This window comes from Gadus chalcogrammus, chromosome 7 (genome assembly GCF_026213295.1).
Source record: "Gadus chalcogrammus isolate NIFS_2021 chromosome 7, NIFS_Gcha_1.0, whole genome shotgun sequence".
Taxonomy (NCBI): Eukaryota; Metazoa; Chordata; class Actinopteri; order Gadiformes; family Gadidae; genus Gadus; species Gadus chalcogrammus.
In genome coordinates, this window is record NC_079418.1 from 24,467,044 (window position 1) to 24,479,637 (window position 12,594).

The following is a 12,594-nucleotide window of genomic DNA, read 5'->3' on the forward strand; positions in this document are numbered from 1 at the left end:
TGGGGGTAGTAGAGTCCATCTGGGGCGGATGGAGTGATTTTGTTATCGCCGCTGTCAAGTCATCCCGCGGGCCCCCCGGGCCGGGGAACCGGTCAGCCAGCTCCAGAGGCTCGGATGGGCCTCTGAGACGAACTAAGGGGTCCGCTCCCCAGGACCGACGGGGCAGGCAGGGCTGCAGGGATGTAGAAAGCATGAGTTGTTGAAGACAACAATGTCCACCCCTGGATGTACGCACTCACACACACACACACACACACACACACACACACACACACACACACACACACACACACACACACACACACACACACACACACACACAGATACTCTGGACACATACACACACATGGGCGCACACACACAGATACTCTGGACACATTCACACACATGGGCGCACACACACAGACTCACACACACACACACACACAGACATACACACACTGACATTCAGACATGAATAAAAAGGATTTTCAGCAGTATTAATAAATCTGGAGATGACACTGATAAGAAACCTCTTGCCCGATAGCGGTAGCGGTTATTTCAGATTTGTTTAAACATTGACATTTATTAAACCGTCTCCCATGAATTATGCCATATCATTAATTATACCATCTACCATTTATTATGCCACACCATTTGCCGTTTTAGCTGACTATCAGTTTAGGTTTCGCTGTTGCGTTGGCGATGAGATTCATTTAAACTTTTTACATCACTCGCAAAATTATATTTTTATTCAGGTCAAACACCAGGTATTTAGGACCATGTTTATAGGTTCTGCTTAACAGTCATTATAAAATAAAAGGTGAAGCTATGAACTACAAATTAATAAGTGTATTTGTGTACTTTCTAGCACGTAAAAAGATACATCTAAAGCCCAATTTCCACTGGAATCGGCACGGAAGCGGCACGGCAGCGAATCGCTCCCCGAAAATAATAGAAACCATTAATGTTCTTGAATATTCATGAGCTCACATCGATCCTTATGCAATTCACAGGGTATTGTAATATTATACAGTCTATCTATGGTATGGTATCAATAGCTAATCAGTGGCAAAGAAGAATTGAAAGTCTGCGTCGATGCCTCGCAAGTCCAGTGTCGCGAGTGGACGTTGCCATGACATCTAGAAATCATAGGTCTACCGTATTTAATGGGTTATGTGTATGGTTAATTATAAGGTAGGCCTATGTATATATATATATATATTATAATGTATATTATAATATATATGGTTTGAATATAACTTGTGAATAATATTGTATGAATACTTATTATAATTATGCACGTCTTGAGCCATCTGTCGGAACGTGTCCGTGCCGCTTCCAGTGGGGATTGCAGTACGGAACACAGCCGCTTCGCTGCCGTGGCGCTTCCGTGCCGATTCCGGTGGAAATTGGCCTTAAGTGTGGAGGCAGATTTTAAAGTTGGTTTCGATCACTGCTCAGGTTTTTTTTCTATCTAATTGCTTACTAGGAAACTATTTTAATTTGATGCAACACATATTTACTATATTTAGAAAGAAGAACATGAACAGAAAGTTGGACAGATACACCCAATGCTATGAAGTGGGACAGAAATGCCCACAGGAGGCAAGGAGACAAATCTAGCAACCAACTCACTGAATGGCATTCTGGGTGACATTACTCAAATATTGGTCAGAACCCACCAAGAATACAGGAGGAAAAAAAGGCAGCCGTTAAGTAGAACTTTTTACCGTCTTGGCAGAACAAGTCCCAATCTTCGCTGATATCTGTAATTCTCAGTCGACAGATGAATAGGCTGGTGGAGATTGGTGCATCGCTAAAAAATGGGCTGCATATTTAACAGTTCTCTCCTTATAATATCAATAAATGATCGACAGCGTGGCAATACTGTGAGATAACTCAACAGTACATTGATTATACCTAGGTGTTCTTTTTATTATTTTATTCATATTTTGCCGGCCCAGTTTGCCCCATTTTGTAGGTTTCATTGAGTTTAAACTCCATATTAAAGCATTCCTAGTGTTGTCTATCACCATAGAATCCCCTCCTCCCATTGCTGTAAGCCCCATTTGACTGGCTCTGTGAAAAGATATATAAAATACGTCTTTCTACAAGATTCATCACTGTTGTTGACGACTGTGTGTATGTGTGTGTGTGTGCGTGTACGTGCAAGCTGAAGATCGATCAAGCAGCAGACAGTGAGCTAGATGGTGACGTGTGTCTGCATGTGTGTGTGTGTGTGTGTGTGTGTGTTTGTGGCGGGCGAGGGCAGTGACATGGTAAATCTGGCTTTGCTCAGCCGGTTCTCAACCCTGTCAAGATCAGCGGGCGAACGGGTCCGTCTGATGAAGACGACTGCCTGGTGTCACGCAGGTGGTCCTGGTGGCAGCTGGAGCCCGGTGATGCCGAGGTTGGCACCACTCGAACTGACAGCCAGCAGGGAGCTCACACACGCGATGGAAGGAATACTGCTTTTTTGGCCCACGCTGCTAACCCCCTCTGCCTAACAACCCCCGACACCCCTGCACACGCCCTCCCCTTGCCCGCCTGCCTGCCAACACCCCATCCCTTTATCCACCTCTGCCTCCTCCTCCTGCCTATGCTGTCTGTTTATCGTATCTATCTTATCTGCCAGCCACGCGCCGGGGCCGCCCGACGCCTCCGTCACATCGCGGCCGTCTTAACGGAGTGCTCCCCTGGCGGGGCCTTGATTGTCACTTTTTTGCTCTGGGCCACGACTGCTCCGATGTGTTGTAGCAACACAATAGCGTTGGAAAAGCCCTCTGCGCCTTTTCCGGAAGGACCAAACAAATTGATCCGGGGATGTAACAGATCAGCATCCGTCAGAATTTGTCCCCCTTTATCTTTGAGCCCCAGGCCATTGCTGATTGATAGCTTGGATAGCCGCACTAGGGCGTTTGTGAGTGTGTGGGTGTGCACTCGTGGGTGTGAGTGTGTGCGTGTGTGCTCATTTCTCCGTGCTCATGTGTGTGTGTGCATTGCAGTAGCAGGGGGTGGGCGGGGTCAGATAAAAATAGCTGAGGAAAATGGGAAATGTCACATGTAATGCTCGGTCCTTGTCATCACAGGCGGTCGGACAGGGGACCAGAGCGGGGGGAGGAGGCTGATTGAAAGATGCAGGGAGCCTTAGAAATGGCCTCTAAATTGGAGGAAACATGTGACCTTCTTAAAGGTCTCTTCGGGGCCAGGAAGGCCTGTATGTGTCTCCTTTAAGAGCAATAAACCTCTGTGATTCACTTCTCTGCGAACGCTAAAGATAGCTGCGCGCGAGTTGTCTTTACTGCCGGGCAATTTGACAAGGGTGCAACCGGTCCCTTTGAGTTGTGGCCGTATGTATTCCCATAAGTCATGATGCCTTTTCTAGTCAGGGCCTGATAAATGGTGGAGGCTGCTCACTTAGGTCTTGATTTGGCAACAGCGTATATATATTTTTTTTGGAATAATGATTGCATGTTTGTGTGTGTGATGCTGTAATGAAATGGTGTTCCACTCTGGGATGGAGGGGGGGTAAGGGTTCCATTGCTTTCTGACCATAACACCCTGAAGTGGCACACACCTGTGATAGGCTCCACCCCTCCGCTCCGCTGAGCCGGGAGGAGCAGGTAAAAGAGATGGATGGATCGATGATCCATGGAAGTGTGGTGGGTATTTTCTCGCCGCAGCACCATCAGTTAGAATGCTAAGAAAGATATGGATTTTTTTTCACACGACTTCTCGCTGTCGTGAAGGATTAGTACAGAGCAGCATGAAATACATCGAGCGAGGGATAAAAATGTCCCCCTGATGCATTGCAGTTTGGCTATGTAGTATGTACACTTGAAAACGCTCTGATAAGCATCCATTTGCTCATTAGTGTAATATATGTTTTCCAGGTCGTATCCAGCACTGTGCAAATAAATACATAAGCAGAAATAGCAAAAACATTAGACTTTTGACTTAAACCAAAAACACACAATGATGTGTACAGTGTTTACCCCTGGGTCTGCTGCTGCTATAGTAGCTCTGTGACTGGAATGCACTGGAACACAAATGCCTGCGTGCATCGCCACCTCTGGGACTAAAGTCCACTCTTCCCTTACTTAAAATGCCATGCCATGTCATCAGAAGTCAGAGGTTATGGATCATGCTTACGGGTGTCAGTTCGAATTACAGTGCGGGCAAATCTCCCCTAACTGTGAAATGCCAGAGGTAAGGTCAACGTTGACTACAGTGAACCTCCAACTCCCCCTTCATGCTATTTGCAATATTGACATATCTGCCTCCACGGCGTCTTTGGATATCAGGTATGACAGATTAAGTGAGAGCTTGCCACTTCAAGCATGTTTCCAGAGGTGAGACTCGAAGGTTTCGAGAGTTTGAGTGATTTTTGTATTGAATGTTTTATATATTTTTTACCTCCAACTAATCCAATCCCACGGGACTCAAAGAATAGTGTCAAATTCAGGAATCCCTCTCCATCCTCACTACCATTCTCCCAACTAGCTAGCTGCAAACACTCTTTTAACACAGATTCTCCTGAAAGCACTGAGATTTATGTTTTAAGTTTTGAGGATATGGGTCTTGGGTTGAAAATGTAAAATACTGGTGTTTTTATTATCGATACCTCCAATGAAACAATTTAAAACACACGAAGTATTCTGCCTCTACAGTTAAACTTTCCCCTTGCCTTCCCTTGATGGCATAAATTTGACGGTTGCTCAAAAAATACAAGAAAATGTTGTTGGACATTTCTTTCCCAAACCATTGGTGCTAAGTGAAGGCGAGGACGTTTCATGTCCAATTGTAACCTTGCAGATGGGGTTTGTTTACCTGACAAAAGGAAAATACTTTTGGCGAAACGTTGAAGTTGAAGTTAGGTTCATTGCTGACGTGCACAGCCCGAAGTATGTGAGCAGTAAAATAAACAGTGTAGAGCTCCCCTTTTCCATGTGAAGATGGCTCTGCACCTACCCTGCGAACATTTTTGGACCTTATTGCAAGTCTACACCACCAGCAGTAAACAGTGGCAGGGAACACTTGGACCTATTGGAGCAAAAAAATGTAATGCCCATACCAGTGACCTTAGGCATTAGGCCTGGAGTCAGTTCCCCGGCACTGCACTGTAGTCGTCAAAGGCCCCTGGAGATAAGTTTAAAGCAGAGGCCACACTTTTCCCTAGACAGACTAAATAACGAATCACCATTGGAAATCTGTAAGTATAGTGCTTTTTTGTTTTTTGTTTTTTACCGAAGAATGTTCGTATTTAAAGCGAAATAAACTCCTGTTTGTGTTTTTTATTTCAACAACTTTGCTTTAAACGTAAAGTCAGCAGGGATTAGCTAATAAGGGGGGCATTTTCCAGCACTCAGTTTATCACACTGGCCTCGGAAATCTCAGTGCAGCCTTTCTGGCTTTTACAGCTGCTAGCTTGTTTTGTAATTATCCAATTGTTGAATTTTCTTTACACAAAAGGAGAAAGAATCATATGGTTTTATCGCCCTCCAACATCTTAATGCTTTTGTCAGTAGGGTTTTTAAATCCAAAGCGGTTTTGATACAGACTCCCCCATCGAATCGGAGATGAAGATCTTTGAACGGATCAACTCAGCTCCAACGTATTTTTGTCGCTCATTTGCTGCGGTTTTCATGCCTTGTTCTTGATGTGGGTCTGTTCTTGCACACAAATACACACAAACACACGCACACATACAGGCACACACACACACACACATCACACTGTACTCTCGCTTAGGCAGGTGAGCTGCATATCACTCAGCACCTGCAGAGCTACTACTATTATTTCTTTCTTTATTTTTGATGCCAATGCTGGCCCCCGTCTGTGTGACAGGCGGTGAAATGGGATTGAGCGGTAAATTGAATTAGAGCAGCCTACGGAAGGCGCCAGGAAGGCAGGTGCACTGCAGTGTCTGTGTTAGATGGCCCTGATTGGTGGCAGCTGTGAAAGCTAGTCTCTCTCTGTCCCTTTTGGCTTCTGTGCCCCCCAAACTCAAATGAGTGCCTACAGTATAGGGGAGGACAGGGAATGTTGGGTGGATGGCAGTGGTCTGGCCCGAGCCGGTCTAATGGCCCCAGTTAGAGCCAAACAGGTGTTTGGCCGCGGTCCCTCCCAAAGTCAAATAAACATGTGGGTCTCATTGCCCCATTTTTATAAGCCCCATGGCCAATAATTGCGTTTCCTTCATGCATTTTTTGTAATTGCTCATCTCCTCTTGCCTTCAGCAAAGCAAAAAACCAACATTTGTATACCTTCTACGTCAAGAGTGTGTATGTGTTTGTGTGTGTGTGTGTGTGTGTGTGTGTGTGTGTGTGTGTGTGTGTGTGTGTGTGTGTGTGTGTGTCGCTAATGGACCCACACACAACAAGAGAGTGTGGTGTACTTTGGTGATGCCCGGGGCCGGCGGAGAGGTCATGGGACACAACAAAATGTTAATGATCTCATTAGTGGGGCACACAGCAGGGACCTACCCCCTAATTACCCCTTGCACGGTCAAGAGCTCGGAGAACCTCAAAGAAGGGGCCCCCTCTCTCTCCCTGCCTCCCTCTCGCGCTCTCTCTGAAGAGCCAGGTTTGAAGGACTGGGATGTATCGTGGTGCCTAAACCCACCAGCCCCTCATATCCCTGCCCTATCAATCCATTTCAAAGCCAAGTGCTCCAATTTCTGCTTGGAATATCCCAGGGCTTGTTGTGGTGGTTATATTTTTGATGGAAGTATCTCCTTATATAACAAGCAAAGGGGTGGTGGTGGAGGTGGTGGTGGCGGGGAAACTGCCAAACCTTGTTGGATGGGGCCACACACACACACACACACACACACACACACACACACACACACACACACACACACACACACACACACACACACACACACACACACACACACACACACACACACACACACACACTCCTATGCAATTGAGCAAGCCCACACATGGGCAGATCCATGACATGAACACACATCTCACTGATGGGGAAATCTCTGAATGCATGTTTATCTGTATGTATCTACAACATACGTCCTTGGATTTTCTCGACAACCGTTCATCCGATCAAATTCACACTCGGGGGGGGTGTATTGCTGAGGACCCAAGGAAGTGCAGTGTGTCGAGCGTGAAGTTGTTTGGATGAGCGGTTTTTGAGAAAGCTACAAGCAGCAATACCGGAGGCCAAGCAATCGACCTGTTCATAACAGACACGTTTTGAATGTGCACATTTTGATATATATATATACATATATATATATTTATATTTGATACAGAGTGCGTATCCACAGCAGTGCTAGGGATTCGTCTGTTTTTCTGGCAGCAGATAGTCTGCTCTATACGTTTGTGTCTTTGTCAGTGTCCTCCTGTTGTCATTCAGTTCAAAGCAGAACCTTTGGCTCACTAAATCACTGCTAGGTTCACTTTCTCTTTTTCCATTTTCATAAGTGGTGGGCTTTAGCATGGTTTGTGTGAATTTCAACCTAACTTTCTTGTGTGTGTACTTTCAAAATATAATCCATCATCGGATCTCTAGATCAATCAACCAGCTAACCTGTTCAAATGATAGTTATTTATCCACTTAACGTTCTTAGTTGACGAGCCAAGAATTTGAAATATAAAGTCATGGAGTCATCACTCTGAGAGGGAGAGGGATAGGGTAATGAGTGGAAGGAGGATGTGCTCATTACCACTCTTACACATCCAGCAGTTTGTGATCCAGTGTTTATGAAGTATTTGTGGGCCAACTTTTTGCCTATGCCATCTCCACACAGACATTTTCATCTTTGGCTACTTTTGTCCTTTATACCTAGTAGGCATTTTCATTTTCCACGCGATCCATTCATTATGAAGACACTATGGCGTGAAACTCCTATACCTGGAGGGCGGGTAGTAGAAGTTCAGTTCAGCAGTCCGAGCCAGGCTACTGTCCCATATCTGATCAAGGTTGTATCGACTGGTTTCCGCCACTGCTCTCGTTTTTATCCCACAAATGCATCCTGCAATGAAACCCAAACCTGGTTGCAGATGTGTCCAGTAGTGTTTACAGATCAATCAAGCGAGAATCCCCTCCCCACCCGCCCAGGTGCTTCTCTGCGGCTCCTGCTTCCACACTGTAGACGTCTGCAGCCAGCTGTTTGCTTTCGGGTTTTGCACTCGGTTGCTGTTGTTTGTTCACTGCTTATTCGCCAAATAAAATGCTAAAATGTAATAATTTTTAGCCGGCGTATGGACTTGCAACCTGCGGTATGCGTAACACAGGTACACCTGGTACCTGGGATTTTATGTTTGTTATAGACACAAAAAATTATCTGGTTAATTGAAAATTGATTTATTATAAATATTGATCAGTCATCATTATTGTATAAGCCCTTGTTATAATATCGAAAATAATCGCTTTGTGTATTCCATCATATCTTTTTCTTTGTAATGGTTACCATTGATGTTTTGTGTTTGTTAAATAACGCGGCAAAAGAAGCGTTGCTTGCATTTTCTTTCCACATTTCCCCACTGGCCACAGCCTTCTTGCATCAATAATTGTGCATAAAGGGGTTGCTGGCACTCTTTGCTGAACCACTGCATGTGTATGGATCTCTTGTTTACTATTTGCATATCAGGGGCTCTGCGAAAGCCCCTTTTGACAGCTCAGTGGTACACCTAGAGTCAAAGGTTGGGAACCACTGACCTAGTGGATAACCGAGAATGCTTTGCGTATCATGGACTTGGCTGCCTGGAATTGATCCATCCACTGTTGTTGGCTTAGGCAGAGTGGCTGTCAGTTTCAGGGCTTTTCCTTTTGGGCATTTGCAGTTGTTTTGATTGTTTCATGTGCGGTTTAACTAGCATATTACTTTGGCTCCCATGGCACCTCATTGCACTTCCAGCCTATTCTAGAGGTCGGGCCTGTACGTTTAACCTCCTTTTGTTTGGCAGCTAGGTTTTCACAAGGTTTCCTTTGCCCATGGAATGGCTTAAGGTTAGTGGCTGTTGTCAAATCGAATTTGAATGTGGGCCTGTGAAGTCCTTTGTGTCTGTAATCGTGATCAAGAGGCCTCTATAATAAAATAAAAGCAGTGTACACGACTAGAACACACAAGGCCTTCATGAACAAAAGGTCTTTGTTGGGATGGCATGTCTGTGATTCTTTCCAGTGCATTAGGGTGGGAACATAATTTGTGTGTGTGTGTGTGTGTGTGTGTGTGTGTGTGTGTGTGTGTGTGTGTGTGTGTGTGTGTGTGTGTGTGTGTGTGTGTGTGTGTGTGTGTGTGTGTGTGTGTGTTTAGATAGTGAGTGGTAGTTTTCTCATGCGTCCACACCAGGACATGCCACTCAATACACCCACCCAACCTAGTACTGTACAATGGCTGCCCGCCGTCTGACTGTCTGAATTGCCCATGCTCATGCACTCTCCGCTGATTAAATTATCTGCCACTTTGAACGCCCTGCAACAGGAAAATGAGCGGGTGTGTATGTGGAAAAAGCTGTGCAATCAAATATAGGATTTTCCGAATGATAATAGAAATCATAAAAATGTACGAGGGGAGAGAAACCTTGGGAGTGTTGGCAATTAAAAAGGTGAAAGTACGAAGTGTAAAAAGTCTTTGTGGGGAGGAAAAGAAAAAATGGTAGCGAGAGAGGCCGCCTCTCTTCGGCCGAGTATTTATGTTAGGGGGTGAATTCAGCTCACTGGACTGAACGCTCTAAGGACCCTCCTCCCCCCGTCTGGATAATGATTGACGCTGACCTCTGGAAGGCAGATATTAGCCGGCGTGTGCTCTGGCCAGAAATAATAGGGCTTAAGGTTCAACAGTGAGTGCTCTCCCCTCAGCTCAACCTGCGCTTCAAAGAGCAGGAGACACGGTCAAAGTTTGTATTTTATTTCTTTCATTTTTTTTGCAGCTGTGCTAGCCCTCGCTCAAATGTCATTAGGCTGTGAAACCGTCCCATCAGATTGGACACATGCTAGCCGAAGAGGAATTGTGCCAGGTTGGTAGGTGATGTTTGCCAGCAAGGATTATTGTAGATCATCTTATTACTTTATGGTTAAGACCAGCATCATAAACCTAAAACGTGTGCCGTTTATAATTGGTGCTTTTCAAGTCGTTCTGTATAAAATGATAATCAAGATGTGTTCGGCCACCCATGTGTCCTATACTCCCACTCTTCATCACGAAGTCCTCAGATTAGTCCGATGAAAAATATCCACGCAAGCTCTGTCAATCAACCATCAATTAATCATTAACTGTCGATTCTGCTTTTCATCCACAGTGAAATAAATGTAAAATATTCCAACCACTAATTTGCCTGAGGAGAAATATTTAGACGGACAGCAGGCGATAAAATTGACTGGGTAATCTTTCATAACATATTCATAGTTATTAGTGGTGCCTCTCAGGTGATGCAGGCACTCACTTAGCCTTTATTAAGAATGACAGTGGTTTAACTCCACAAAAATAGGTTAATATTCACGGTTTGAGTTGCTCAAAGCGGGAAGGGAAATTTCTACAGAGGGCACAGCAGATATCTACAAATGCGAATGTTTTCCGACTTCAGAAAGCAGAAGTATCGTCAGGTTGGAGACAGAAATGAGGGGTCTAATTTAGTCAAGAAATGGTAGCCAACGTATGTCGACAGGTGGTCTTGCTTGACATCAAATGGTGCTCTGGATCGCAGTTGTACGGATTTCTGTCCCCCTTTGCAGGAGGAAGCAGTGAAACTCTATGAGATATGCAACCGGTTGTGTCGTCATAAGCCTTTTCAAACATGCTGACTATAATCAAGGTTCACTGCTAGCATTTATCTGCACTACAACATCACAGTAACACCGCGGGTGCAACGCTGTAAAGCAGGGTGATACTAGCGATGTCAAGCCATGTTGTGATATGTGCACAAGGAGATGGTTTTATTTTTAAAAATGGCAAGTAGCTCTCATGATAGCGCTGTACACAGCAGCACTGCAGTGGGCCGGTGGGCAGGATGGCGTAGCAGGCCAGTGAACATGGAGGCTAGTGTCTACTGTGACTGCAGGGCACCCCCCCCCCCCCCCCCTCTTCTCTTTTGTGCTCTCTGATTCTCCTGGGATCAGAGTATCCATCTTGGCCCATTCCTGTTCTCCTTAATGGTATTAAAGGGGGAGGGCTGGGTGGGTTTTAGTATTCTGTTAAGGAATATCTGATACGGGGCACTGGCTGATTCAATTAAGTAAAAAGCAGCAAGCGAGGGGAGGGGGGGAGAGAGAGAGAGAGAGAGAGGGAGAGGGAGAGGGAGAGGGAGGCAGAGGGAGAGGAGTTGTATAATTGCCTTTGAGCTGCATAGCACGACTTGGGTTTTTTAGCATATGTGTGTGTGCGTGTATGAGTGTGCTCGTTCCTGTATGTGTGTGTTGGGGGCGGGGGGGCTTACAGAATGTATAAGACGTGTCAGTGAAGATTCAAAATATGCAGCATACCATGCCAGGCTCATTAAAGTAATGCCATGGAATGAGCTACAAATTCTCAAATCAGTCTTCTCAATCTCTCTCTCTCTCTCCCTTTTTCTCTCCTCAACAGTGTCTATTAAATCCTTTACATTGGATTTTTGCATACAGTGGTGTATAAATGCTCCATGAAAAGTGAAAGTGGTGAAAACAAGTTGCAATGCAAATGCAACTCTTCCTTAGTTTGTACTTGACTGTGTGGAGGGAGTTAGTTATCACAATTACTTTGCACTGTTTGCACAATACGCATGTTTGTAGAACCTGTTTTATTCAATTTGAAATGACAGGCAGTCCAGGATTTTTTGTACCTATGTTTGAGGATGCGTTCTCAGTGGAGGCCCCGTAAGATGGGAAGTTATTTTGATTTTAAAGCAGCCGTAGAAGATGAAAACCTCCAGACAGTCATGCTGGGCTCAGCGGGACGGCTTCAGCAGGGACACTAGTAGTAGCAGCTCCTATGATCCTACAGCACACTCATCACATCCAGTGTCTTTGTCTGTGATTGGTCAAAGTCCTATATGCTGAGTAAAGCAGTTTATGAATAAGATATGTCGGACTTCGTCTTAGAAATACACGGAGCCACGGACCAGGGGCGGATGGGCCCATTGCAACTGGTGTAACTGTAAAGCGTGAATAATACGTGACTAATTGCGGAGCCCACTGCTATACAAGAGTCATACTTTTCCACCGTCTAAATGGAACCTTCTGGAAGACATGCGTTCCATTATTTCTGCTCTGCAGCGGACTCAGCACTTCTCAGTGGGGCCGTCACGCAGACAGTGAAACATGGGGGTGGCAGGGCGGGTGGGGTGGTGTAGGGATGTTATTTGCTGCCTCAGGAACCGGATGACTCGCCATAATATGCAAACCAATGAATTCTGCACTGTATTCGGAAAATGTCATAAGGAAAATCCTTCCTGTGCTGAAGCTACAAAGCCAAATTGTGGTTGGGTTAAAATGCTGAAGATCAAAAGCAGAAGCCTAAGTAAGCTGAACTTCAGTTCGGGGAGTTGCTCGACAAAGAAGAGGTTTTAGACCCGCAAGAAATGCTGGGGTAGGACTTGATACAAGCTATTTTTTATTCATAAAATACCTTCCAATTTGTATTAATTTAAGCAGTTCAATGAGGGCAAGTGG

At 45.1% G+C, this 12,594-nt stretch overlaps 1 protein-coding gene across 3 annotated transcripts in view; it reads left to right on the forward strand.

Annotated features, from left to right (window-relative positions):
* Window positions 1-12,594, forward strand: part of cadm1a (cell adhesion molecule 1a) — a 259,787-nt gene that overhangs the window by 166,665 nt on the left and 80,528 nt on the right. Inside the window, exon 1 of one of the 3 annotated variants that reach the window (XM_056595051.1) lies at window positions 9,863-9,968. The exons of the other annotated variants lie outside the window; for them this stretch is intronic. Within the exon in view, the coding sequence (XP_056451026.1) occupies window positions 9,902-9,968 (67 nt within the window). The 5' untranslated portion in view covers window positions 9,863-9,901. Of the gene's footprint in view, window positions 1-9,862; window positions 9,969-12,594 lie in introns of those variants that run through there. 3 annotated transcript variants of the gene reach the window in all.